This window comes from Meriones unguiculatus, chromosome 8 (genome assembly GCF_030254825.1).
Source record: "Meriones unguiculatus strain TT.TT164.6M chromosome 8, Bangor_MerUng_6.1, whole genome shotgun sequence".
In the NCBI taxonomy this organism is placed as follows: domain Eukaryota; kingdom Metazoa; phylum Chordata; class Mammalia; order Rodentia; family Muridae; genus Meriones; species Meriones unguiculatus.
The window spans coordinates 118916609-118942567 of record NC_083356.1 but is presented as its reverse complement, the minus strand read 5'-3'; the positions used below and the strand labels follow the sequence as shown (position 1 = coordinate 118942567).

Below are 25959 nucleotides of genomic sequence, written 5' to 3'. Positions count from 1 at the left end.
TTTATAGGTGGTCGTGAGCCATCAACCACTGTGCGGTTCCTGGGACTTGAACTCAGAGCCTCTGGAAGAGCAGCCAGTGCTCTTAACCTCTGAGCTATCTCGCCAGCCCTCCAAGACACATTTTATTCAAAAGCCCCGCCTGCTATGTTCGGGAGCCATCTCTCCAGCTCCTGCTTTAGAATCTTAACGTCTGTCTGGGTTCCGACCTCCTTTCTACTTCTAGTTGGAGAAGAATTTCCCCAGCTTCACTTAAAAAATAAAAAAGGAAAATAGGGACATTATGAAGATGGTGTGAAATTATTTGGATAAAATAAATCCACGTGGATGAGATGACTGTCAAGGTGTCAGAGGCTCATTCTCAGTGATTACGGAACCTGCTCTTCCTCAGATCCTGAGAACAAAACCCAAACACCTCGTTAGGCTGGGAACATTGAGGCTCAGTTACAGCTCCGTGCAAACTTGTATTTTCAAGGCTCTGGGTACAATTCCAAGCAATCCCAAGCTCCCTTTCGAAAAGGCCTCTCAAACAAAAACTTTTTTTTTTTAAAGAAAATGTCCTCCCTCTCCTGGTTTTTGAATTCATGGGTTTTTTATACTATTTGCATGCTGATTGCACTAAAAATACCTTTGGGCCAGCAAAATAGGTTAAGCAGGTAAAAGTAGTTTTTGCTGCACAAACTTAATGACCTAAATCCAATCCTAAAACCCATGTAAGAGCTGGAGATGATGGTACACATCTGTAATCCCAGCACGCAGCTGGTGGGATGGGAAGTGTAGACAGGAGAATCACCCCTCCCACACCCCACATCCCGCCTCCAGCCCCAAGCTTGCCATGAGTATAAAATGCAGCAGCAGAAATAGCAAGAGAGACTTGGCCTCAAATAAAGTAGAAGATGAGAACCAACCACTAAAAGTTCTCCCCTGACTTTGCATGGGTGTGCATGTGTGTACACATGCACGCGTGTGAAAACACAAACACACACATTTTTTTTTAAAGCTTAAAGTTACCTAATTTACTTTCTCCTGTTTCCACCGTGTCCACATCAAATGCTTTGTCTTTGGGAAATCTGGCAGTCAGGGCTTTCATAGTAGGTGTGAAACTGTATGTATTAAGGAAAGAACTCTCCATGCTTTAAAAATAACGACAGGGCTGGAGAGATGGCTTAGTGTTAAAAACACTGGCTGCTCTTTCAGAGGACCCAGTTCCCAGGTTCCACGTGGTGGCTCACAAACATTTTTTATTCCAGTTGCAGGGGACTCAATACCCTCTTCTGACCTTCATGGATACCAGGCATGTGTATGAGACATTAAGTGCAGGCAAAACACTCATGCAATGTACAGTTCTATTTTTTTAAAGGAAAGAAATAATAAACAATTAGCAATGACAACACAACAGAAAACCTTGAGCATTCAAATTAGAAATGAACACTTCTTTTGAATACTCACTTCCATTTACTTGCAAAGGGTTCAGAAACAAAGGGGAAAAGACCATAGAGGAGCAAATCGAGATCATTAACAGGATATGTAGGTAGGACATTGCAAGTTTGCTAACTGTGAAGGGATCAGACAGAGCTTCCTCTTTTCCCAGCATTCCCAGGGCTGGTTGGGGCTGGGGCAGAGGTAGGCTCAGCTCAGCTTCTGTTCATGCTTGCTGATGTAACTCAATGAGCCGACCTGCAAACACAGCCAGTGTCCCGATGAGACATACCAGCATGAAGACTCCAAGGAGAATGTGGTCCATTACCATGGCAACATACTTCCACTCCTCCGAAGCCTGAGAGGAAACAGGGCATTAGATGGGACGGAGGCTCGTAGCATCCCCTGTTGGCCTGGCCTTCAATATGTAAATCTCCAGGCCTCAACACCTGAGGCTCATATTATAACCTTTAGGTGTTACAAAATGAGTTACTAAAGTCAACACAGCACATTTGAGGTCAGTAACCACAGCTTGAAGCCAGTTCATTGTTCAGGTTAAACCCCCCCCCCCCCATCACACTCATGCATTTGATCATTTAAACCCAGAGGTGTGCTAGCCTGCTGGTGGTGGCACACACCCTCAATCTCAGCACTCAGGAGGCAGAGGCAGGCAGATCTCCAAGGTCAGCCTGGTCTACAGATCAAATTCCAGGATAGCCAGGGCTACACAGAGAAACCCTGTCTCTAACCAAAACAAAACAAAAATAAACAATACAGAGAAAGAGAGAGAGACCCACAGGGGTGGCCTTGGAGCCACAAAGCTTACATTGTTGGACTCCTGGTCTGACTTCATGGTCTCCGCGATGTACTTGACCCCCTCGATGGCACTTTTCACCTCAGGGTGCTTAATCAGTGGAGAGTGAAAACCCACGGGTGGAGGCCCCGGCTTCCCGGAGATATCAGAGATATCTATGTCTTCTGTAAAAATCCTTTTCTCTTGCTTGTCTCTGGATGGTCTTTTCATTGTGGAGAAAAACATGACATTTGGAATGGTGTCAATAAAAACCTAACAAACAAAAAAAAAGAGAAAAGAAATTCACGGCATAGGACAACATTTCCAGAATCACGGTCTTCGAATTATCCATGTTATCCTGGGCAAATCACTCAGCATCTCTAGGCCTCACCCTCCTTGTCCTTAAAGCAAAGGGATTGCACTGGAGGTCAAAGACCACACAGTTGAGTCTTGGACAGGTCGGGATGGCTGCGGCGGCTGTGGTTCTGTAATGTGCGCAGTTGGCCACTGGAGGGCGCCTGTGTGCAGACGCCAACTCTGCGCCGCACTTGAGACTCCTCAGCAGGCAGCAGAACGGTCCTGGCAAGGTCAGGACCCTGGGGTTAAGGAGCGGGCCTGCAGCCTCAAGCGTAACTCGACCGTTTTCTTCGGTTTTTGTTCCTGGTGTTAAGCATGCAGAGGAACTGCCCAAGGTCGTTCGTCTCCTCCGGAAAGCCTCCGTGGTAACCTAGAACTGCGGACACTGACGTCCTACGGTTTAGCATCTCTACGATCTTTACCAAAAAACGGGCATATCTGGGCGGGGGACACGGCTCAGCGGAACAGTGCTTGTCAAGGATGTGCAGGGCCCTGGGTTCCATCCCCAGCATGGCCACAACATTAACTAATTAAAAAAGAAAGAAAATGTTCCTCCCATCAGGGCCCTCCGCTCTCTCTCCTCCTCCGTCTATTCTCCACTGATGATTTTCACCAGTGAAAATGAGCGTGTCTGTTCATAAGCTGGAAAACACACCCATAAAAAGCTTAAGGACGCTCAGGCCTAAGTCGGGGATCTGTCAGTCTCTGGTCAGATTCCAGAAGCTCGAATCGGGAGCGCGCGTGATTCCTTTTGCTTCTCCTCCGTCTCCAGGAAGGCCACCTGAGCTGTCCCGCAAAGAAGCAGCAGCTTCTCCGGCTCTCCCGAAGCCTGGGAAGGATTCTCGGCGCCCTCCCGGACTCCGTGGGGCTCCCTGAAGGCAGCCCCGTGCGTGGGGGTCGGCACTCACCTTCCTCACCCACTCGGGCATGACGTGGGTGCTGGGTGACCGGTGGTGCGTGTTGATGACGACGACGGTGATGATGATGGAGGCGATGACGAAGACCATGGTGAACAGCATGTATTTCCCGATCAAAGGCACGGCGCTGGAGGTGGACGGGATCAGCTCCACGATGACCAGGAGGAACACGGTCAGCGACAGCAGGACGGAGATGCTCAGCGTCATCTTCTCCCCTGCAAGGACGGCGAGAAGAAATGCCGCGGCCCGCCCACTCCCGACACCCAAGGGCTGCAGAGTGTGACTGTGTTTGGATACGGGGCCGCTAAGGAGACAAAGGCAAAACAAGAGTAGAGTAGACTGTCAAGGGGTGTGGGGCAGATTTGGGCACAGATAGTCATGGGGAAGGGTAGAGGAATTCTGATTGAGAACACGGCGCTCTGACAGGAGATCACCTCCAAAGACCTTCTAGGTCTGTGTGACCCAGCTGGAATACAAACACGCCTTTAGTCCAGGAGACAGAGGCGAGCAGATCCGAGTTCAAAGCCAACCTGTTATAGAGCCAAGTTTCAGGTAAAGGTGGTCGCTTAGATCCAGGTGTGGTGGAACGTGCCTTTAATCCCAGACAATAAAGGTTAAGTTAGTTTGCAGAAGGAAGCACCCAGGTTTCAGTGTTCGAAAGTGATGTCGAATTGAGTGGCAGAAACAGTGATGAATCAGAGAAAGACTTGACAGAATAGGATATGCCCAACTCTCATGAGAAGAGAGAGGAAAGGGAAGCTAGTTAAGGGACAATGGGGGAGGTTGAAGGCAGAATGAGCCAGAGAATGAAACGGAGTGAGAAGATTAGAACAGATTGCTGAAGTTAGTTTGAGGCCAAACAACAATTCAGAGGTCGAGAGAAAAGCCAGATTGAATAAGTCAGCTGGGTGAGGAGTTTGAGCCAGAACAGCTGAGTTGAACCAGCCAGGCCAGAGCTCAGAAAGAACAAGAAAAGGTGAGCTTACTCAGCAGTAATTCTCAGAGGCTGAAAACATTCCAGGCCTAAATTAGACCGTATGGAGGCTAGAAGCTTCCAGGACTGAGCTTAGGTTAGCAGAGGGAGGCAGTAAGCCTCGCAGACAATTCAAACAGGCGGATAAAATTCCTTTTACAGGGAAGAGCGTATGAGGACATGGAGGGGGTGTCTCCTGTAAGCCCGGGAGAGCGGCCTCGGAATAGACCGGCCCAGTTGGTGAAGGAATGTGACCAGCACGTTCTCAAAGGATAATTCTGGTGATCTTTCCTGTGTGGCTGCAGCGCCTTAACTCTACCGGCAGCATCAAGTGGCCGATGTCTCCATCACTGTTGCCAAGCGGCGAATGGCAACCTCATGCCCTAGGCCCTTCTCTTTGCTGAGACTCGGGAAAAACAAGGGAGGTTCTGGGTTGGCAAGCTGGACCCGCGGTGGAAGTTTGACTAACCTCACCACTGGTCTTTTTGTTGCCCAGCAGACGGCTGGGCAGCCCAGAAATACACTTCCCTCAGGGTGAAGCGAGCGGCAAGGCCAAAACTGCAACAAGAACCCCTGAGTCTCAGGGGCGTGGCTGGGCAGGCCGCTCGACCGGCACCATATCGTGGGGTGCTATAGAGAACCTGGGGCTGCTCTTGTTGGGTCCCTGGAGGAGGTCTCTTGTGTTTTGTAGGCCTCTTCATACCCTTCCAGATGGTTGATATAGAGTCGCCTCCCATACCTGCAGGTTTTGCAAGAATTCAGCCAAACTCAGATTGAAACTATTCAGATAAGTTAAATTGTGTCTGTACTGAACATCCACAGACTTCTCCACCACCAACCCCCCGAACAATACAGGAGGATAACTATTTGTGTAACCTTTACAGTGTATCAAGAAGTAATTTTAAGTATCAATGAATGTGTGGAATTGCCATGTGACTGCAATGCCATTTTATATGAGGGACTTAGCACCCTTGGATTTCGGGACCCAGAGGCGTCCTAATACTGGTCTCTTGTAAATACCGAGGAGCTACTGAAAAAGAGGACACAGGGCAAATAAAAGCACAGAACCCTCCATTCCACCTCCAAAACAAGACGTTAGAATTATAAACATTAAAGTTATCAAGTTACTTACCATTCCTTATTTAATAATGCTGATGTTAGCAGCTAACATTCACCAACTTAGTGCAGTCATAACTGCTTAGTATATACAGTCATTAACGATTCCATATTTATGGATGCTAGTTCGTTTCTGTACTGGCCTGGCAGTGTTTTCTCTTGCTTTTGGAAGTTTTATTAGATTAAAAAGTTGAAAATATTTATTTGTACTTATTTGCTCAAAAGAAATCTGGGAGGCAAGAGAGATGGCTTGGAAGTCCAGAGCTCTGGCTGCTCCATTCCCAGCATCCACATCGCAGCCCACAGCCATGTGGAGCTGTAGTCCCAGGGGAACTGATGCCCTATTTTGGCCTCCGTTAGCACCAGACACACACACATAGTGCACAGAAGACATGTGGGCAAGATACCAATACACCTAAAAATAACATTAAAATATTTAGAAACACGGGCATGGTGAGACTGGAGAGAGAGCTCAGTGGTTAGGGGCACTGGCTGCTCTCGCAGAGAACCTGAGTTTGCAGTTCTTAGCTGTGGGCCCCACTCAGACCACACCATCCCTGTCTGGCTGCCCCCTGGGCACAGCAATGATTCGGGTCCCCGTGTCTCTGTCGGCACACAGTTCCTCCTGGCCGTCCCTGAAATAGCAGCATGAGCTCCACAGCAGCTGCAGTCATGGCAGCTGCTCTCACCTGAGTCTGTGGGCAGGTAGAACACCAGGCTGGTCAAGAAGGAGAAGAGCAGGCAGGGAATGATGACATTGACGATGAAGTAGAGGGGCAGGCGCTGCATGACGAAGTGGTAGGTGATGTCCAGATAGGGGGTGTTAGGACAGCAGGAGTAAAACACCCAGTGCTTCCAGCCCCGGGCCTCCTTGATCACCCACTCTCCACTCTCCATGAAGTTACTCAGGTCGGGCTGGTCGCTCTCCTGAGGAACAAAAGAAGCTTTGCACAGCCCTGCACAGCCCTGCACAGCCCTGCACAGCCCTGCTACACCATGCTGAGGAGGGGCAGTGGCATGGTAACCATGTCTCCTTGGAGGGTCACTGCCCCAAGGCAGACGCTCGGCCGCTTCTGCTTAAGAAGACTCACTCATCAGAATTCTTGAAACCACCCATAGCAAAGGGAACTCGGCTGAGCTCTGACTTAGTTCTCCTGGCAGTTAGTTCATTGAGAACCTTGGCACTCAACGGAAAGCCATACAACTAGATGCCGGGAGCCTGGGACTGCCGGGGGCTGACCTGGATCCCTGGGCAGCCCTAGTCCTGGAAGCAGCCTCATTCCCGCAGGCCCCACCTACCGGGTTGATGGCCACCACCGAGCCGTCATACGTCCAGGTGCCCAGCTTCATGGTGCAGTTCTGCTCGTCAAAGGGAAAGTGGGTGACAATGATCTCACAGTAGCTCTTAAAGATGGCTGGAGGCGTCCAGGTGATGTGACCGGTGTAGTCCAGAAGCACTTTGGTGAATTTGACAATGGCAAAGTCGCCGTCCGCACTGCGGTGGGATAAGGGAAAAATGGCTCCAGTACCGCATTCTAATATGAGACAGTGCTCCCCGAGCTTGTCCTAAATCAACACTGCACCTCAGCTTCCCCTTTCCTGCCCCCGGAGACGTTTTTAATGCTAGCCTCTGTCTGTGTGTTCTGAGAGTTGCTGGGGAAACTGGAAATTTAACAGGTAACACTCTTAAGAGCTGAATATCGTATGGGGGAGCAGGGACGGGACTGGCGCCCTTCTGAGAGTTGTTTAGAACTCTGCGGGACCAGTCACAAACTCAGATGTCTTCCAGCCAGCAGGGGACAGACCGAGCCCCTCCCTACCTCAGTGTGACCTTCAGCACCGGGCTGCCCAGGGAGCCCATGGAAGTCTAAAGACTCATCGTGGCCATAGCTGAATCCCTTCTCAGAAGCTGGAAACATGGATTTTTTCTTTTCTTTTTTTTTTTTTTTTCTTTTTTTTAACCAGAACGGCCACTTCCTCTGGTTCTGAGGACCTAATAGAGGCACTTAACACCTTAGACAAATGCTCTACCACTGAGCTGCACCCCCAGCCCTTTTCTCTAGCCAGGGAGGTGCTTCTCATTAGTCTGTGAAGAGGACCAGAGCTGTCGTGGGGGTCTCACTAAAGAGAAGGCACTGCATCCATCAACATCTCCATCTGAAAAGGTACCACCGCCTTGGAGAGATCGTCTCTAGCTGCAATCCCTGCTGTGGCTGGGCTGTGAGTGGGAGATGCTGGGAGGGCAGCCAGGGGGCGTCGTTTCCATCCCCCGCCCCCACCAGCCCTAGGAACATCTGTGGGACGCGCAGCAGTCCCAGCCCTGGTGAGTGTGGCTCAGACTGCAAATCTTCTAGCTGACTGCGCATGCTCCTGCGCCCGCCTCGGAAGGCTGCTCTTGGAAATGAATATTCCCTGACAAATGAAGGGCATATGATAATGAACGTGTCATTAAGCCAAGCGTCTTGAATCACATTATCATTTCACAACCCACAGTCTGTTGCAGAGCCCAGCGGATGGCAAGGCAGGCATCCGGGCATCGATGCCGGGATGGCATTCAGGACGTGATAAATAATACCCCCCGGGAGCTGAGGCCGGGGGAGGCGGGGTATGGTTGCCACACGCCTCACTGCGGCTCTCCGGGATTAATGTCCCCACCCACAGCCCCGATTCAATTTGGCTCCCATAATTGTTTCTATTCATAACGTAGGACGCCATATGGCGCCCCTGGTCTGTCAGCGTGGCTCTGGTTTTAGGGGTTATTTAACGCAAGCGGCAGGAAACCCAGGCGGCCTCACTCACTTGTTGTACAGAACAAAGTCTGGCCGCCAGATCTTTTCCGACGGGACGTGAATCTTTTTCACTCCTCCATACTCCTCCGGATTCCACTTCAGGTTGGAATCTACCCATTGCTGGAAAGGGAGACATGTCTGCGGTCAGAAGGCCGAGTCGGCGTCCTGTCCAGACTGAGCTGGAGTTCGGAGGGGCCAGCAGGCTTTGGGGTACAGGGTTCCCGGCTCAGCTGTGCTCTGGTGAAATTCACTCTTGCGAGCGCTAGCCCATACTTCAGAACGAGCCCTTGGTTGGATCTTTACAGAGGGATTAAGTTAAAGTGAGGCCATTAGGGGTTAGCTAATGTCCTCGTAATAAAACAAAGAGGAAATTTAAATACCACACACACACACACACACACACACACACACACACACACTTGAATGTGTGCTCTTGCGCGCGAGCGCTCGAGCGCACACACACATCCCCAAAACACAGAATAATTTGCGAACACAACAGCAGCTATCTACACGCCTCGCAGAAGGTTCTGGAATGGCTTTCCCTTCACAGTCCTCAGAGGGAAGCAACTCGAATGACACATTAACTTTGGAACATCTGGGCCCCAGAACAGCGCGAGGATAAATTCCTGTTGTTCAAGCCTTCTGGTTTGCAGTCCTCGGCTGCGGCCTCCCTAGCAAATGAATCCTCACAGAGAAGAGTAAACATATGAGAAGAGAGCCCAAACCAAACAGGATATCAGGACCCAGCGGATATTTATGTTCCCACCGCCCTAAGGGACCCACTCTCAACATTTTGCTGCAAGATCCTATTTCCTAGATTGATTTCCTCTGAGTCCAGGTTTGATTTTAGGTGATATCACAGCCTGATCACCTGTTTCAGACGCACGTTGGTTGTCACGATCTGATTTACTTCATCCTGAAAAAAGAGAAGGATCCCTCGTTAAGGGCATACATAGGAAAGCCAACGCTAGAGGTCCAGCGTGAGAGTCTGTGCCACAGGCTGGGTGCCACAGACTGGGTGGATGTCACAGGGAGCCCCCAGCCCTGTCTCACCACGTTGATGAGCTGGATCAGCTGTAGACCCACGGTGACCTGTACGATCTCCCGGTGGTCCTCCACCGGCCGCACCACATTGCTGTAGTCTTTAAATAGCTTCGCCACCAGACGCGTCTCATGTTCGGAGCCCAGGACGGGGCCAGCTGGGCAGGAAATGACACACATTTAGTCAGATGCTCTTCTCCACCTTGCACACCGCCTCGCCGGGGTTAGAGGCACAGCCGGCTAATGAAAGGCGCTTGGAGCCCCTGTCGGTGAGCTGAGCTCCCTCCCAAGCACAGTCGTGGGTGTGGTCACTTACCCAGCAACAGCTGAGACAACACTTGTTCTCTTACTTAATGTGTCCCCTGACCATTTCACATTTGCCAGGAGACAACACAGAAGAAAACGCTACAGAAAAGCTAGCATGGGTGTTTTAGAGCCTGGACGTGGCTGGACGGGCCTCCTATCTCCTGATGCCACAAACAGCCTAGAAGCCACCTCTAGGCTGGCCACAGGGAGCAGAAAGGGAAGTGCTGGTGAAGTTATGGAAAACCTGAAGCCTCAAATACTGTTGGTAAGAATATAATATATTGAGTTCATCAACAATCTAAACCAGAGTTACCAAGGGACCCAGCAAGTACGCTCCAGGGTGCACACCCAAAAGAAACAAAGCATTATATACAATACTCAAAGTGCCAGCAACAGATACACCCATGGATGAACTGTGCTATACCCAAACAGTGGAATATTATTAAGTCATAAAAAGGAATGAACTGAGGATACTGTTGCAACATGGATGCCCCTTGATAACATTAAGCTAGGGTAAAAGTCAGATGTAAAGGGGTCGGTGGGAGCTGGGCACGGTGGTTAAAATAGTCAAATTCATGTAATGTGCATTCTACCTCAGTTTTCCCAAATCCCTGCTGATTGAGCCACGTACCGATTAAAACAGAGCAAACAAGAACAAGAACAAAACAACAACCTGATTCACATAACCAGATATTTCCTTTCCGAAGGCTGTCGCCAGGGCCACCGTAACTTCTCCATGGATCGAGAAGACTCTAGATGTTGAATGAACGCGGTGCGTTCCCTCTTTGCCTGGTAGCGTTATTTCTCACCTAGAACTTGGGTCTTTATGGAATGACTAATGTGATGCAATGAATTAGTATGTTGAGTTCCATGAAAATGTACAATCCTCCTGAATTAGCAGGTAATTTGGTTTTTTTCTGACCCTAGCTTCACAGGTGGGAACACTGAGGTTCTGTGGATAGCCATGCCTTCCCAGGTCCCCTCCTGGCTAGAGACAGGATTATAAATAGAGGTTATCCCTTCCCTAAAGGTAACCTGTAATCTCCATTTAGATTTGAACCTTTCAATGTAGCTAAACCACCTTCACTGTTACCCTTGCCGACCCTGACCTGGCCCACGTCTCACTTCTAGCCTCCTATGTTTTTCTGAACCCCAGAACTTCTGACAGTATCAACAGGGTCCAAGTAAACAGAACCTTCTCCTAACTCTCCCCCAAAGTGCTGGCAAGTTGATGACCCTCAAGAGGGGATGTTGTGAAAAGACCCAGTTCTTGTACAAGAGAAACACACTAGAAAGGAATGGATAGCGCACAGGACCGGTGTTACATCCCGGGAAAACTGTGAGTCCAGCTAACAGCTCACAAAGGGAGGGGAGAATTGGGAGAATGGGCAGGCCAGCATGCCAGAGACACTTCCTCCCTTTGCCCATGGCAAGGGACCTTGTTCCCTCCACAAGGAATTTCCACATCAGTCTCAGTTTCTTAGATCGGTTTCAATGGGCAAGGCAAGGAGCTACAAATCCACCCCACCCCCGGCCCCTCACCAGCCGTGTTTATAGAAACATTACTGTAATCCATTGCCAGGAAACAAGTCATCAGGACCATCAGTGATGGAATGAGCAAGCAAGCCGATGTGATAGAATTTTACAAGACTCCAAGGAAGAATGCTGCCCAGCTCCACCATGGCTTGGAGGGCTGGAGTCAATGCTTGCCAGTAACCACTGTTTCACTAAAGAGGCAGGTTATAAATAGAAGACAAAGCATGTCAGCTGCCACCCTTTTTCACCAAATCACACTGATACTCTAGTCCAATGGTGCTAACGTTGTTAGCTGGCCCAACGTCTGTCGAATCTCTTCTGCGTGCAAACATTGTCTCAGGGATGTTACGGCATCTGAAGGTGAACCTGGCATGGATGCTATTCTCTATGCAGGTCACGATTGACGTTTGTCATTAACATAAATAAACACGAAGTTGATGTGTCCGAGGAAAGGCGGCAGCGGCGTGCCTGGGATTCCGGAGTGGAAGACGGAAGAGGGACGCCGTGAAAGGGTCTACGCAAACAGAACGGCAAGTGTCGTGTGTTCAGCGAGCACCGAGAGAGTGGCCCTCACAAGAATGAATGAGGAGACTGACGCTAACAGACAAGTTCAGCCACAAGTTCGGAATGTGCTCTCGGTATCATACTGGTCTAAGCTGTGTTGTGTGTGTAAAACTGTGTATTTGCATGTGTGGTGTGTGTCTGTGTGCAAGTACACGTATGTGCACATGCATTTGGAGGCCGGACGACAACCTCAGGTGTCACTTCCAGGGATCCTCGTCTTTTCGGAGGCTTCCTCTCCTTAGCCTAAAATCTCCCGTGTGGTCTAGGCTGGAGGCTACACCAGGGACCTGGCTGCTTCTCCTCCCCAGTGTCGGGATTACACATGTGTGCCACCATGCCTGGTTTTAAAATACGGGTGTGTTTGCAGGGCCAGGGCTTTGCTGACTGAGCCATCTCCTCGGTCCAGGTTATATTTGTACACAGGGAACTGGCCGCTGGGTTTGAACTGCTGTGGGATTTACCTTGGGTAAATCTTACACTGCTTCTCTTTCTCTCTCTCTGAGTGATTTCGGGTTGTTTTAGGCCTCTGTGTGGGACAAACCAGGTTTTTTTTTAAGTGATTACATTCCAGAACTTATGGCACGTCACTCCTCGGGTCAGTTCATATCTTTTCACTTCAGTTCTCTTCCAATAAGCAAAGTCAAGGTGTTGGGTTGCATTTTATAATTCTAAACTTGTATGGACTACTGTCACATCCTTTTCATGGCTCCAGCACAGTGAGGGGACTGAGAAAGGAAACACAGACAAACACATGGGCACACAGGAAAGTGGGGATTGGAGGGTCTGGTCTCTCGGCTAGAGAAAGTGCAGCACCCAGGAAGCCTGGCGTGTTTATTATACAGATGGAACAGGAAGGAGGGGTATTGAATCCAGCTAAACAAGGAGGCGGGGTTTATGGTAACGGTTAGATCAAGGGGACAGGGTCAACTGTCTCAGTGGGAATGGCCCTGTAGGGGAGCAGTCTTCAAGCCAGGATATTCCGGCGGAAGAAAGCTATGGTGTACACTTTCTGCACATACTTTCAGTATTGACGCAGGAATACTTTGTCATTTCCCTTGAGTCTTACCCCAAGGGGTAGGCTTTCATATTCCTCCATGGGTTTGAGGCTTGGGGTCCTTGACATGGCCATACCAGTGTCAACAGCACACACCCAGGACTTCCTCTGCTTCCCACAGGCTACACACGGGAATCAATACAGGAACCCTTAGGTTTGATCAAAATACACAGCGAGTACCCTCTTGACAGCTGCGTATGAATCTCTTGTCCTAAGAGGTCTTGTAGGTATGTTTTTTAGAAGCGTGTCACTTAAGAATTTTCACTGAGGGGGCTGAAGAGACGGGGCAAAGGTTATGAGCGCTTGTTCTTGCAGGAGACCCAACTTCCGCTCCCAGCACCCACACGGTGGCTCTCAACTATCTCTAAGTCCAGTTCTAAGGAATCTGATGCCTCTTCTGACCTCTGTAGTCAGCAGGCACGTAATACAGTGTACATACACGTGGGCAAAACGTCCACACACAGAAAATAAAGCAAACAAATCTTTAAATTTTTTAAAAACAAATTTCTGCTGAGTGCAGTGTTGGCAAACACTTGCATACACCTACCGAGCCTGCTTTGCTTGAATCAGTTTCAAATTCCACGGGATTTAATTGATCTGAGTTTAGATATTTTCTCTGACTCTGCTATGGAGAAAAGATATGCGTACGAATGTGCCCGAGGCTCTTGCCTGGAGGGCCTGCGCTTGTCAGGGTAGCGGTAGAGCAAGGTGAGCCGCATGTTGGGCCTCCGTGCTTCTCAGCGGGGTGATATCACCGTCAGCTCATCATCGGAAGCAGGCAACACACGCCTCCTGTTTCCCTCTAGCGGAAGTCTGGGGCTCAGGGTAGCGTTTCAGCTGCTGCGAGGTGACACATTCCAGAGTCGAGAGTAGGTCAAGGGCTGTGCAAGGTTCCATGAGTCCAGCTCAAGCTAAAACCTACATACTAGTAAGATCTTTAAAAAGCGAGTCGGGGGTGGGGCAGCCAAAGTGCGTTTAATGGACTTGAAAAAAAAAAAGAATTTTTGAAGTTGAAAAAAAACCCGAAAACCGTTTTCTCTGTAGAGACAGTTTAGTTACATTTGTTAACAGGCCTCCCTTCCTGGCACCTGCAGCTGCCAATCAAATGTCTTCATTCTCAGACACATCCTAGAGCCACAAAAGGCACACGAGTGGCATTGTTTGTGCCTAAATGTTGCTGTTCCGAGTTTCAACCTTGTACAAACACATCATCATCTATAAAGTTCAAACCCCAAACCATGGAATCTAGTTACTGCTGCTACTGATGATGATGATGATGAAATAGAAAACAAAGTAACAAAAAATTTTTAAAAGGGGGGGGGGCATGGGAGGAGAAGAGGGGGGGAGGATGGGATTGGGAAGGGGACAAGGGAGGGGCTACAGCCGGCACACAAAGTGAATAAACTGTAATAAAAAAATTTTTTTTAAAGCTAAGTAAGTTTATGATTTTGTGGTGGGGCATACTTCTCGGTGTCTCTGGCCTTTCTCAGCCTTGGGCTGCGTGTTGGACATGCCTGTCTGAAGGCAGTTCAGAGTACTCCCACGCTCTAGCAGTGACCCAGACTGCCCAAGTGGCACTAGGATGTACAAGTGGCTGAGCCCGGGACCGGGCTATAACAGAGCAACCAGGAGATCTTGCTTGGGCCCTTTGACCAAGCAGCTCCGGCCTTACCTGGGAAACCAAACTAAAAACCTATCCTCAGGAGTCCATTGGAGCCAGCACCAAGATGGCTGGTGTGGCCATTCCCGTGTTCCCACCAAAGAAACAAGACAGGGGTCGGGGTGTAGGGGGCGCAGGCGCGTTAGTGTTTCGCCCTCCAACTAGAGCCCTCAGGCCCGGCACTTACCGGAGCAGAAGCCCAGCAGCAGGAGGAAAGCCGGGAGCTCCATAGGCACTGGTGTGGCTGTCCTGCTCCCTGCTGCCCGTCCGGCTCCCTGGCACTCTGGCTGGCGCTTGGCTGCCGGCAGTAGGAGCCAGCTGACTCCACAGCTATTGTCTTACACCACCTGTGTGCGTGCGTGCGTGACAGCTGAGCTGCCCACAACCTCAAAGCCCCGAGAGCTTCTCACAGACGCGCAGACACGCCTTGCTTTCTCACCATCGCTGTGTTCATGCTGGGTGTGAGCTGCATGAAGATTTACATGTATCGTGAAGCAGGGGTTCGTCGTCTTGTCTTGGGCTAAAGGTCAAACCCTGACCTCACACACCTTTACTAAATACGGGCTAAGTTAAAGAGAGCTAAAGCAGCTCTCCCACTGGATGACGCCCCCCAGCCTTACACATGGGGTTTTAAATTACATGTATGTATTTATTTTATGTTAGGGCGATGGTGGGTATGTCTTGGCACCCATGTAGGTCAGAGGGCAATTTTCAGAAGCTGGCTCTCCTACCGTGTGGGTCCCGGGGCTCCGACTTAGGACATTAGGCTGGGTGGCAAGCACCTTTACCCACTGACCCATCTTGCCAGCCCACGAGCTGAGTCAGCTATTAAGAAAAGCCCTTGTGCATAACCTCGGCGAAGGCCCCGGATTCGAGCAGACACCAACTGTACAACTGTCCTTAATCACACAAGTCTATTCTCCCTAGACACGGAATGCAATTCTGTGTCGCCGCCAGGCAGAGCAGGCCCTCATCTTTCGTGCCTATGTGAGTTTGAGAACAGTGGTTGGTGCTGAATTGGCTGGCTGCTGGAGAATTCCATATATGACCATATGCAGCTTTTCACAGACAGATTTTTCTGTAAAGTGGTTCCCCGGGGGCCCCAAGTGGCTGTTCCCTCCCCCACCTCTGTCGGGCAGTCCCTAGCCCACCCAGAGCTGCTGGCTGGGCCCCCGGCAGCATCCTGAGTCCTGTTCTTACAGCCCAGCACTTAGCTGGAAAAGGCGAGGGCCCCAGCGGCATTTGTTCCAGATTCCTGCTTCCTCTTCCTCCTCCCAACCTACTCTCGCTCAGGGAAGCAGAGAGCAGAGCAGTTCAGCTTTCCAAGCCCATTGTTTAAAAGATCCCCCCGAAAGAATTTGCTCTGCAGCGAGCGGCTTCACATCGTTTATTCTCCGGAAACTTTTTTTTTTTTAAACCAAACTCGGCTTCTTTGTAGGGCTGGAGTGGGCTCCGACAGGAAGCAGTTGTTCGAAGACACCCCTGCTGCTCCCTGCACCCCTGGTCCCTGCTCCTGCTCCCATCAGGAGCTGGATCTTTGGTCTCTCACCTTGAGCCCAAGAAGAGCATCTGCTCAAACCATCCAAATCATCCCACTCCACGGGTCCAAATAAATAGACATGGGGATTACAGAACAGAGGTGAGACCTGCACACCCACTTTATAGTTTTCTCTGCTTAAATCACAGGGTCTCAGCTAACTGATAAAATAATCGATTTGCTCCCTTCTGCAGCTCTGCCTAGTCAGGGGAACAGCCTCCCTGCCACCCGCACCAGCTCATGCATGCATGCTGAGCCCCGTGTCTGAGTTCCAGAGAGCCAGACCTGGGCAGAGAGGCTCTCCCGTCACCGTCTATTCCCTTAGAGCCGCAGGCTCGGCAGGCACTTTGCTCACCCAGTAATCAAGGGCAAAAGTTTCGTTAAATAGCTTTCTAGTACCCAACACGGGGGGGGCGGGTAACCTCATTTTAGTCGCCAATATCAGTTTCCTTGCCTTCCTCTGCAATGCTATGTATTTTAGAGCTGATTTTTATTTTTAATGGTTTTCCTTTAAAAACCACTTTTAAGACTTGTTTTGCTTTTGTGTTTGAGCCTTTTGATTGCGTGTATGTCCGTGTGCCATGTGTGTCCTTGGTGCCTGAATCAGACCCCTTGGAACTGGAGTCAGAGAAGATTCTGAGCCATCAGGTGGGTGCAGGAACTGAACCTGTGGCCTCTGCAGGAAAAACAGGTGCTCTTGACTGCTGAGTCGGCTCCCCAACCTCTAGAGTTCATTTTTAACCACAGGGTCCCAATGCAAAGGACCAAACTGTGTATCAATCACTCCTAGTTCCTGGACAAATAAGCCCCAGAATTGCTATAGCTGCACACAATAAATGTTTTGCTTTTACCCACGAAATTCTGAGTGGGGAGAGGGTAGTGGAGTAGCCATATTCCATAGTCACTCAAGGATGCAGGATGTCCCAAGCAAAGCCACGGCTGCCATGGGGTGACATCCATCCCAGCAGAGGCTAGAAGGGAAAGCATCTCTGCTGGCGGTCTGTGGGCCCAAGAGAATCTCTCTGGGGCTAACGGGTTTGATTAGCAAGCCAGCACAAGGAAGAGGAGAGAACAGACAAGAAACAAGTCTGGAGATCTGGAACCTTTTGTTTGGCATTCCAAAGAGGGGTTGGGACGGTGGGGGGCTCATAGCAGAGAGCTTGCCGAGCAAGGACTGGGTTCCGCCTCCAGCACCTAATGAATGAATGAATGAATGAACTGGGCATGAATTGGCCAATGAAATGGCTCAGTTCAATCCCCAGGGCCCACCTGGAGGGAAGAGAAAACTGACAAGCTTTCAAGTTGTCTTCAGATGTGAGTTCTGACACGAGTCAATCCATACACATGTGCATGCACACAAATACACAATTAAATAGGCACAATCAACATTTTAAAGAAAAAAAGTTTAAAAAAACAAATGAAATAACCAAGGCTTTAATTGGATAAGGAATGAATGTCGGTAGAGAAGAAAATGAACCTGCAAAGCTGAGGAAGACGTGAGGATGGAGACTGGAATGAGGAAGCCAGAGGCAGGGGAGAGGAGGGACCCTCTGTGGCTATGTCAACGTTGATGACGGAACTAATGTGACACATGGGACTTAGCAATATGGTGACCACTGGTGACTTTGACATGCACAAAGTCCTGGCCAGAGTGGATTTAAGAGGAGCAGAGTTGGGGATGCTCCTCAGCAAAGGGTGGGCAAGGAGAAGAGTTGGGAGCCAGTAGGAAGATAGAGAAAAATTTTGGGTGGGGGTTATGCTTTTTTTTTTCCCAAAGAGAGAAATCACAACATATTTGCATGAAAATCACAACAATTCAGTAACAGTGACTACGTAGCCACAAGCAGGAAGAAAAGAGACAAAGGGCTGGAGAGACGGCGCAGTGATTAAGAGCATTGACTGCTCTTCCAGAGGACCCAGGTTCAATTCCTAGCAACTGCTTGATGGCTCACAACTCTCTGTAACTCCTGTTCCAGGGGATTCGACACCCTCAAACAGACATAATACAAGTGCAAAATACAAGCAGGCAAAATACAAGTGCACATAAAATAAAAATAATTATTAAAAAAGAAAAAAGAAAAGAGACATAAAAATGTTTCTGGAAGTGAGGTTTATTACTATAACTTGCAAAATAAATAACAAATCCACTCCCTTCTCAATGTTGCTCTACTCTTTCATGTCCAATGGCTTTAGAATATTCTTTTTTTTTTTGTATGTTATAATTTACCTAAGCAACTCTTCATCCTTGAGTTCTTGGGCAGCTTTCTTTATATCTCTGTGTGCACTAGCTTGTATAGAAAAGAATTATGCAGTGAACATCTTTATCCATGCCGATCAGCCCACTGGGATATGCCCCCCACCCCTGAAACGGAAGTATGGAAGTCATTTCGGGGCATATCAAATAGCCCCGAATCTCTAGTTAGATCTGACGGGGCACTGAGGCCCATTCTCATTGGCACCCTTCCATTGACCCTACCTCATTGCATTGTGATGGCGACTGGCTAATCAACATCTCTCTCTCCCACTAGACTGCAAAGTGACTGATGACTGAATCTCTGTGTTCTCCGCTGCAGCCTCAGCCTGTCAGGGAGGGGAGGTCAGCAAGTCATTGCTGCTGAGGAGTGAATGGAGGTAAGTCAACTCAAGAGTAGAGTGGCAGGGTATGGTCGTGGAATCCCGAAACCCATCGCTGCAGAGGCTAAGACAGGGCGATTCCTGGTTCCAGGTCAGCCTGGGCTGTCATCAGACCTGTATCAAAACAATAATAAAAAACTAGGATAGGTTGCCCTGCATGCTTTTATTTGAGGATGAAACAAGAATGTGACAATCTATCAATAACCCCAGTGTCATTCGGGGTCCCTCCAAAGTGTTTGTGATTGACTAGTGAATGAATGAAAGTTAAAGTATTTATCGAAAGCACGCCAGGGCTGGAGAGATGGCTCAGAGGTTACCAACAGTGGCTGCTCTTCCAGAGGCCCTGAGTTCCGTTCCCAGCAACCACAGGGTGGCTCATAACCATCGATAATGAGGTCTGGCGCCCTCTTCTGGTGTGATGGCACACATGCGGGCAGAATGCTGTATAATAAGTATTTTTTTTAAGCACACCAAACAAAACAGTAAATAAGTAATAAAAGGCACACTAATTTTCGTGGTTTGGTGAGTGGATTACTGTGGATCCTTCACTTCCATCCACACTCACATTTTAGAACGTTTATACTTTATACTTACTATATATTATATTATATTAATTATATTATTATATTATATTAAGTATATTATATTAAGTATATTAATTATATTATATATTATTACATTATATTAATATAACTCCATGCATGTTCTCAATGTATTTAGATTATACTCACCCCCACTCCCCAGCCTCAACTCTTCCTGTATCCCTCCCCCTCCCAAATTCGCACCTTATCCTTTTAAACAAAACTATCACCCACTGACTCCAATTAGCGATGCCTGTACCCCACCCACTTTTTTTTTTTTTTAGCTTTACTGAGACGGGGTCCCCGACTGGCCTGGAACTCACCGAGTTCTGGGGTTAAAGGCATATGCCACCACGCTGGTCCCCCCCCCCCCCCCCCCCGTTTTCATGGGCTCCTCGGCCCGCTTCAGCTCTGCAGAAGGCTGAGCCACAGCCCGGCGGCCAGCAGGTGGCGACAGACCGTCGGTACAGCGGTGGTGGCTCCGATGCCGCCTGCTGTCCCCAGCCCTCACGCCGAGCCAGCCAGCCTGGGAGTCCTGGGACTCCCGTCGCTCAGAGCCATCCGGGGAAGCGCGGTGACTTGCCTCTGTCAAGGCCCAGGAATGCTCGGGCTTTAAAGTCTAGTTTGCTGTTGTTGTTTTGAAGTTTTTTTGTCAGACAGGGTCCCCCTATCCACCCTAAGCAAACCTCAAACTTGCAATTCCCCTGTCTCATCCCCCTGACTGTTTGATATGCTCCATTGCCCGCAAACACGCAGACAGGCTTTGAAGCTACCACCTCAGGCTGATAGTTTTGTGGTAAAATGGCTCACAGGATTCATCCGGGGCCTCCCAGCCTTGGAGCTGTGGTTCACACACTTGGCATGGCTGTCCTACCCCGTTATAATCTCTCCTTTTTTTGTGAGTGAGAGGAAGAGGAGGTCATCAGCCAGGGAGAGCCCTTCATCATCTCCCCTTTCATTCTCACAGCAGCTCAGCAGGGGGGTGTCCAAGATCACTTAGCCTGCGGGTTACAGACCAACCAGAATGTGATGTTTCTTTGTGTGGTGTGTGTGTGTATGTGTACATGCTGGTTTGTGCGTGTCTGTTGGGCAGTTAGAGGCCAACTTTCTCAATCACCCTTCACCTCCTTTCTTTCCCATGGCTGCCCTGGAACTCACTCTGTAGACCAGGCTGGTCTTGAACTCACAGAGCTCCATCTGCCTCTGCCTCTGGGGTGCTGGTGCTAAAGGTGTGCGCCGCCATGCCCAGCTCCACCTTATTTCTTGAGCTGGGGTCTTTTACTAAACCTGGAACTCTATGATTAGGCATCTGGGTGCATCTGTCTCTATCTCTCCAGCTCCAGATTGTAAAGACAGGCCGCCACACCCAGCTCTGCGTGAGGGTGCTTAGGATCTGAATCCTGGTCCCCATCCTTGTACGGCAAGTACTTCAGTGGCTGAGCCGTCTCCCCGCTCCGGAACCGGATGCTCTGATGTCAATTAGGACGCTCCTGGGTGCTTTCCATAAGAAAGCAGGCCGAGCCAGCCGCGAGGAGGAGGAGCAAGGTCAGTGAGCAGCGCCCTCCACGGCTTCCGCATCCGCCCCTGCCTTGAGTTCTTTCTCTGCTGGCGCTCTGGCCAGCACCCCCCTTGATAATGCGGAACTCTAAGCTGAAGCAAACCCATTTGTCCCCTAGTCACTTTTGGTCACGGTATTTTATCATAGCAATGGAAACCCCAACTAAGAGACCAGTGGGCAGGAACTATAGACGGGCCTGACCCCTTGCGGAGTGCAGGAAATGCTTTGTGGGGAAGTACTGTCCCGGCTGGCTCTTCCCAGTCCCTGGATCAGGCCAAACCAAGAAAGGGGAGTCTCTTGTGAAAACTGAATGTGCCCTCCCTCCCAGAGCAGATTTTGAACTTTTGTTCGTCGCGCAGTCTCAGTAGCAGCCATCTGCAAAAACACTGCTGCCTGGAAGGCTGGGTTGAATGACAGTGAAGGGGTGGGTTTGCTGGCTCAGGGAAGGGCCCAGTGACAGTGACATGGAGAGGCAGAGCAAGCAGGAAGGCAGCGAGGACTGGCCTGAGACTTAGAGAGCCGGATGAATATTAATTTTAAGGGACTTTGCTAGATATTTAAACACTCCTAGTTTTGGCATTTTCTCAAGAGAGAAAATATTTGCTCTGTTTTCCATTTTCGGGACTGGACCAATGCAAAGATTGGACCACAGAAAATCCTGGATTTGTGTCAGTTACATAAGCAAACTTTAATCTTTGCTGTGATTTGGAAGAGTCAAAATCATGAACATTTCCCCCTCCATTTCTCAGCTGCCTGAGTTCTATTTTGAGAGGTGTGAAATGTTAAACATTGTTATTCACTTGTGTTCCTCAAATAACTTTTAATTAGTTTCAATTTGGACTAAGAATATTCTGCTGTTGATACTCTAACAGAAACTATCAAAAAATAAAATTAATGAAGAATTCACTTTTTATAGATACCTCACCAGAAACAGGTAATTTAAATATTTTTAAAAATTTGTTTGTTTGTTTGTTAAGATTCTTTTTTTCTTAGAGAAAGAACTGCATAGGTTAAAAAAAAAGTCACTTAAATGTTGTTTTTCAGCCTGGGTGTATTTTTTTTAATATATAATGGTTTTTTTCTGTAATCTTCCAGTGAAACTAATTACATTAGTTCAAGAAACACAAACCCTCCTAAAATACTGCCAAAGAGCAATGCTTGAGGTGCTCCCAAAATATATAAGGCAGACACTGCAACCCATGTAAAATCAGTGCTAGAGTACTAATGGAATCCCCCTTTCTCCTCTTCCTGTCTTCTCAGACAACAGAGCTGGCTGGCTGTGCACCATCTAAGCAGAGTTTCAACACCTGCAAATCCTTTTCGCTAAAAGATGGACAACCATCAAAGAGCTGGCACTCTAGAGGACAGAGCAAGGCCCATATCCCTTTGAGCAAGAGTCTGGAAGAGATCAAAGCAAATTCTCCCAGGGAATTTGTAGTGGAGCATGTTTGCAGGGAGTCTGCACGTGAACATGACCTAAGCTTGCTCTAAGCTGGCGGCATGATAAATCATGAGCAGGTTTCTTTAGAGAAGGCCAGAGTGAGCTTGACTGGTGCTTACAGTCTCACGGTCACAGTTTTCTGAAGTTTTATGCGCCTTGTCTTGGTGTTGGGTTCAGGGCGGAAGCCGAGAAAACCCACTTCAAAGACAGAAGCCTAAAGTGCAAGCTTTATTTTCTGCTCTCACAGGGAGGCTGCCAGTTCAGGATATGAACCAAGTCCCCGAAGGGAGATTGTACAACGTTTTTAAAGGATGGGAACACAAGGTCAGGGGGAATAGGGTGGGCTGTTGCTTTGACCAATCATATTTTGACACAAGGGTGGAGCAAGGAAGTAAACGTGAGTGAATGGGCCTTTCCAGATCACCTGGTTTTCAGCTCTCTGCAGTCAAGTCCCCTCTTGGACTTTGGCCTGGAATTGAGGATAGGGCAACAAGGGAGCTGGCAAGCTTTGAATCAAGACAGGCAACACATTCACAACCTGTGTGCCTTAGTTTAGATAACGGATAATGACAACTTCTCCTTTACATCCTTTACTGGTTAACAGACAAACATGAAACACCTGAAGAAGCAGGATGGGAGTTGGGTCCTGGGGCCTGGGAATATGAACTCAGTTTTGTCCCTGCCAGCAAGATGGAACTTGTTCCTGAGATGGGTGGACCCAGAAGACTGTCTCTTAACATTGGGAGTGCATCACTGACAGGAAGGATGGGCTTGCGTGTGAACACAGGATGGTTGATTCTTAGGGCTCTACAGGTGTGTGGGGGGCGTAGCATGCTTATTGATGCTGTGTCCTGTCTTTGTTCGCAGAGGCCTTGCAATGAATCAGAATGCAGGTGAGAGCCCCACAGTCATCCAACTAGACTGTTCCAGACTGAGTTTCCTCAAAGCAGTGTCTTCATGTGTCATATTAATTTTAGGTATGTTGGCCTCATCCCTTGGTGCATGGTCTATAGTCCCTGTTGTTTACATCACCACCCTCTTCAAGGCTCTTCTGTGTGTTAGACTTTGTCACAATCTGGGTCACACTGGCAATTCGAAGCAGGGTACGGGTGGGGCGTCGGGAGCCTCTGGATAAACACGGTAGTCTGCAGGAAGCATTGATGATTATGGTTGATGACTTGGAGAAAGAAATTAATTTAACCATTTGTTTAATCCACTGCCAATTCTTTATTTAATTTTCCACGAAGGAAACAAAATTATGCATTAGCTCTGTTATGACTAAAACCCAAATGTTGATTAATACTTATAGCGGTAAAATAACAATCTGTAAACCAAGAAAAATGTCTCCTTAGCTGCCAAACTTCCAGCCAGAGAACAACTGGTGACAGAGAAAACCATATGAAAAGGCTTTTTCTTTTTCTTTTTTTTTTTTTTTTTTTTTTTTTGCAGGGAGGAGGGAACATAGTCCTACCTGCTCTCCAGGTAAAGTAGCTTGTGCCCAATCCCCAAAAAGAAGAGGAGGAGGAGGAGGCAGGGGAAGATGGAGGAAGTCAATGAGACAGGGCCCTCAAAAGGTTAGTGTCCTGCTAGGCTTGGGGACAAGTCCATGTTTCTCCAAATACCCAGTCTCCTGCCAAACTCTATACCATGTCTTATTTCCTACACCCTGTCTGCAAAATGTCAGTGTAAAACAGGGCTTCATTTGAGACTGTCTTTTTCTCCCCCTCCCTAGTCCAAGAGAAGCACTTGCTCTCAGAGGGCAGTGGACAGTGTCCAGGGACTCTGAGATTCAGGACACGGTCTCCTGCAGGCCAGGCTCCAACCAGCTATGTAGCTGAGCATGTCCTTGAACTCCTGATCCTCCTGCTTTCGCCTGTCCCTCCCACCCCCATCCCAAATTTTAAGAGCTTAGTGTTAGAATGCTTTTGTGCAACACCCCAAACTCAGTCCTCAGATGGGGAATAAAGGAGGGTGGTGAGTGGAAGAGGGGGGAAAGAGAGAGAGTGTGCACAGGCTTTCTCACTTGCAGAAAAAGCCTCTTTCTATGGTTTTGTGTGCGTCACGAGTCGTTCTCTGGCTGGAAGTCTGACAGCCAAGCAGAGAGAGTTCTTGCTTTGCACACTGTTATTCTATTGCAATCAACCACTGCAGAGTAAACTCCATTGCAACATTTCCTTCAAGGGCTAAGGAAAGAGGCTTCACCTCTAGACAGGGGAGCCTCACCTGGTCCATGGACTCCCTGTCCACTATCTGTCTGGACTTTTCTCCATTCTGCCTATAAAAGCTGTCTGCACCTTAAGCCTGCTGAGAGACAGAGATTTGAAATGGGGTCTCCTCTGTTCCCTAAGAAAGAGAGAGACTTGAGATGGGGGGTCTCCTCTGCTCCCCTCCACCAAGTTAGCAGCAGAACAATGAGGAGGAGCACAGACCTCAGATGCTGGTAACAGAAGCCATAATGGCTGTGCTGATTTTGTGCAGACGGGCCCTTTTCTCTGTTTTTCTCTAAAATTACTTTCAGAAGTAGTTAATGCTGTTTGGATAAAAATTCAACTCCATGTCGCTTGCTTTGCATTTTAAGGAAAATAAAGGCTGCTTTAGCTGGTGCTGGGAGCTCTGTTCCCAGTGAGCAGTGGACAGGTTCCAGAGACCCTCCAAGCTTGATGCCAGGATTTCCTGTAGCCTTGGCTGGCTTCTAACTTGCTATGCAGCTGAGGGCGTCCTTGAACCCTTGACCCTCCTGCATTCACCTTCCAACTTCTGGCATCATAAATAAGCTTCCATAAAGCTCTAAACCAAGCTTTATGGAAGTGACTCTGAAAACAGCACACAATGGGCCAGTATGGTGGATCAGCCAATAAAGGCACCTGCTGCCAACCTAGCCCATATGAGTTCCATGCCCGAGACCTGTTAAGAGACAGTCTTCTGGGTCCACCCATCTCAGGAACAAGTTCCATCTTGCTGGCAGGGACAAAACTGAGTTCATATTCCCAGGCCCCAGGACCCAACTCCCATCCTGCTTCTTCAGGTGTTTCATGTTTGTCTGTTAACCAGTAAAGGATGTAAAGGAGAAGTTGTCATTATCTGTCATCTAAACTAAGGCACACAGGTTGTGAATGTGTTGCCTGTCTTGAATCAAAGCTTGCCAGCTCCCTTGTTGCCCTATCCTCAATTCCAGGCCAAAGTCCAAGAGGGGACTTGACTGCAGAGAGCTGAAAACCAGGTGATCTGGAAAGGCCCATTCACCCACGTTTACTTCCTTGCTCCACCCTTGTGTCAAAATATGATTGGTCAAAGCAACAGCCCACCCCCCTGACCTTGTGTTCCCATCCTTTAAAAATGTTGTACAATCTTCCTTTGTGGAATCCGTTCAGATCCTGAACTAGCTGCCTCCCTTTGAGAGCAGAAAATAAAGCTTGCACTTTAAGCTTCTGTCTTTGAAGTGAGTTTTCTCAGCTTCCTACCAGAACCCAACAGGCCAACTTGGTAGGAGGAGAAAACAGCTTTCACAAGTTGTCCTCTGCCTGCCACATACACACCATGGTTTGTGCACACATGCCTGTGTATGTACCCATAAATCAATGCAATAAAGAATTTTTAAAAAGATTTAAAAAAAATAGGAAAAGCCAGCACACTTGACCTCTGGCTCAGCCTCTTTCTCAGGATACTGGGAGCTCAGACAGACATAG

General features: G+C 48.7%; 1 protein-coding gene and 1 long non-coding RNA gene across 3 annotated transcripts; one reads left to right on the top strand and one right to left on the bottom strand.

The window, feature by feature from the left end:
- Positions 1 to 1027: 1027 nt before the first annotated feature.
- Chrna1 (cholinergic receptor nicotinic alpha 1 subunit) lies at positions 1028 to 14908 on the bottom strand. 2 transcript variants are annotated; one of them, XM_021649964.2, is made up of 9 exons: positions 14710 to 14908; positions 9415 to 9560; positions 9233 to 9277; positions 8372 to 8481; positions 6872 to 7067; positions 6262 to 6499; positions 3475 to 3698; positions 2243 to 2482; positions 1029 to 1774 (listed from the first exon to the last, which is right to left on the bottom strand). In XM_021649964.2, exons 1-9 carry the CDS (start codon positions 14750 to 14752, stop codon positions 1643 to 1645), a joined length of 1374 nt encoding a protein of 457 aa, XP_021505639.1. In that variant the 5' UTR covers positions 14753 to 14908; the 3' UTR covers positions 1029 to 1642. The 2 variants fall into 2 exon arrangements, with proteins under 2 accessions (XP_060246424.1, XP_021505639.1); XM_060390441.1 differs by lacking the exons at positions 8372 to 8481; positions 9233 to 9277; positions 9415 to 9560; positions 14710 to 14908 and adding an exon at positions 7742 to 7912 and having other exon boundaries at positions 1028 to 1774.
- Positions 14909 to 22096: 7188 nt separating this feature from the next.
- LOC132656067 (uncharacterized) lies at positions 22097 to 25633 on the top strand. Its single transcript, XR_009594015.1, has 4 exons — positions 22097 to 22597; positions 23141 to 23250; positions 23723 to 23847; positions 25449 to 25633. It is a non-coding gene; the product is annotated as an uncharacterized LOC132656067 (long non-coding RNA).
- Positions 25634 to 25959: the final 326 nt, after the last annotated feature.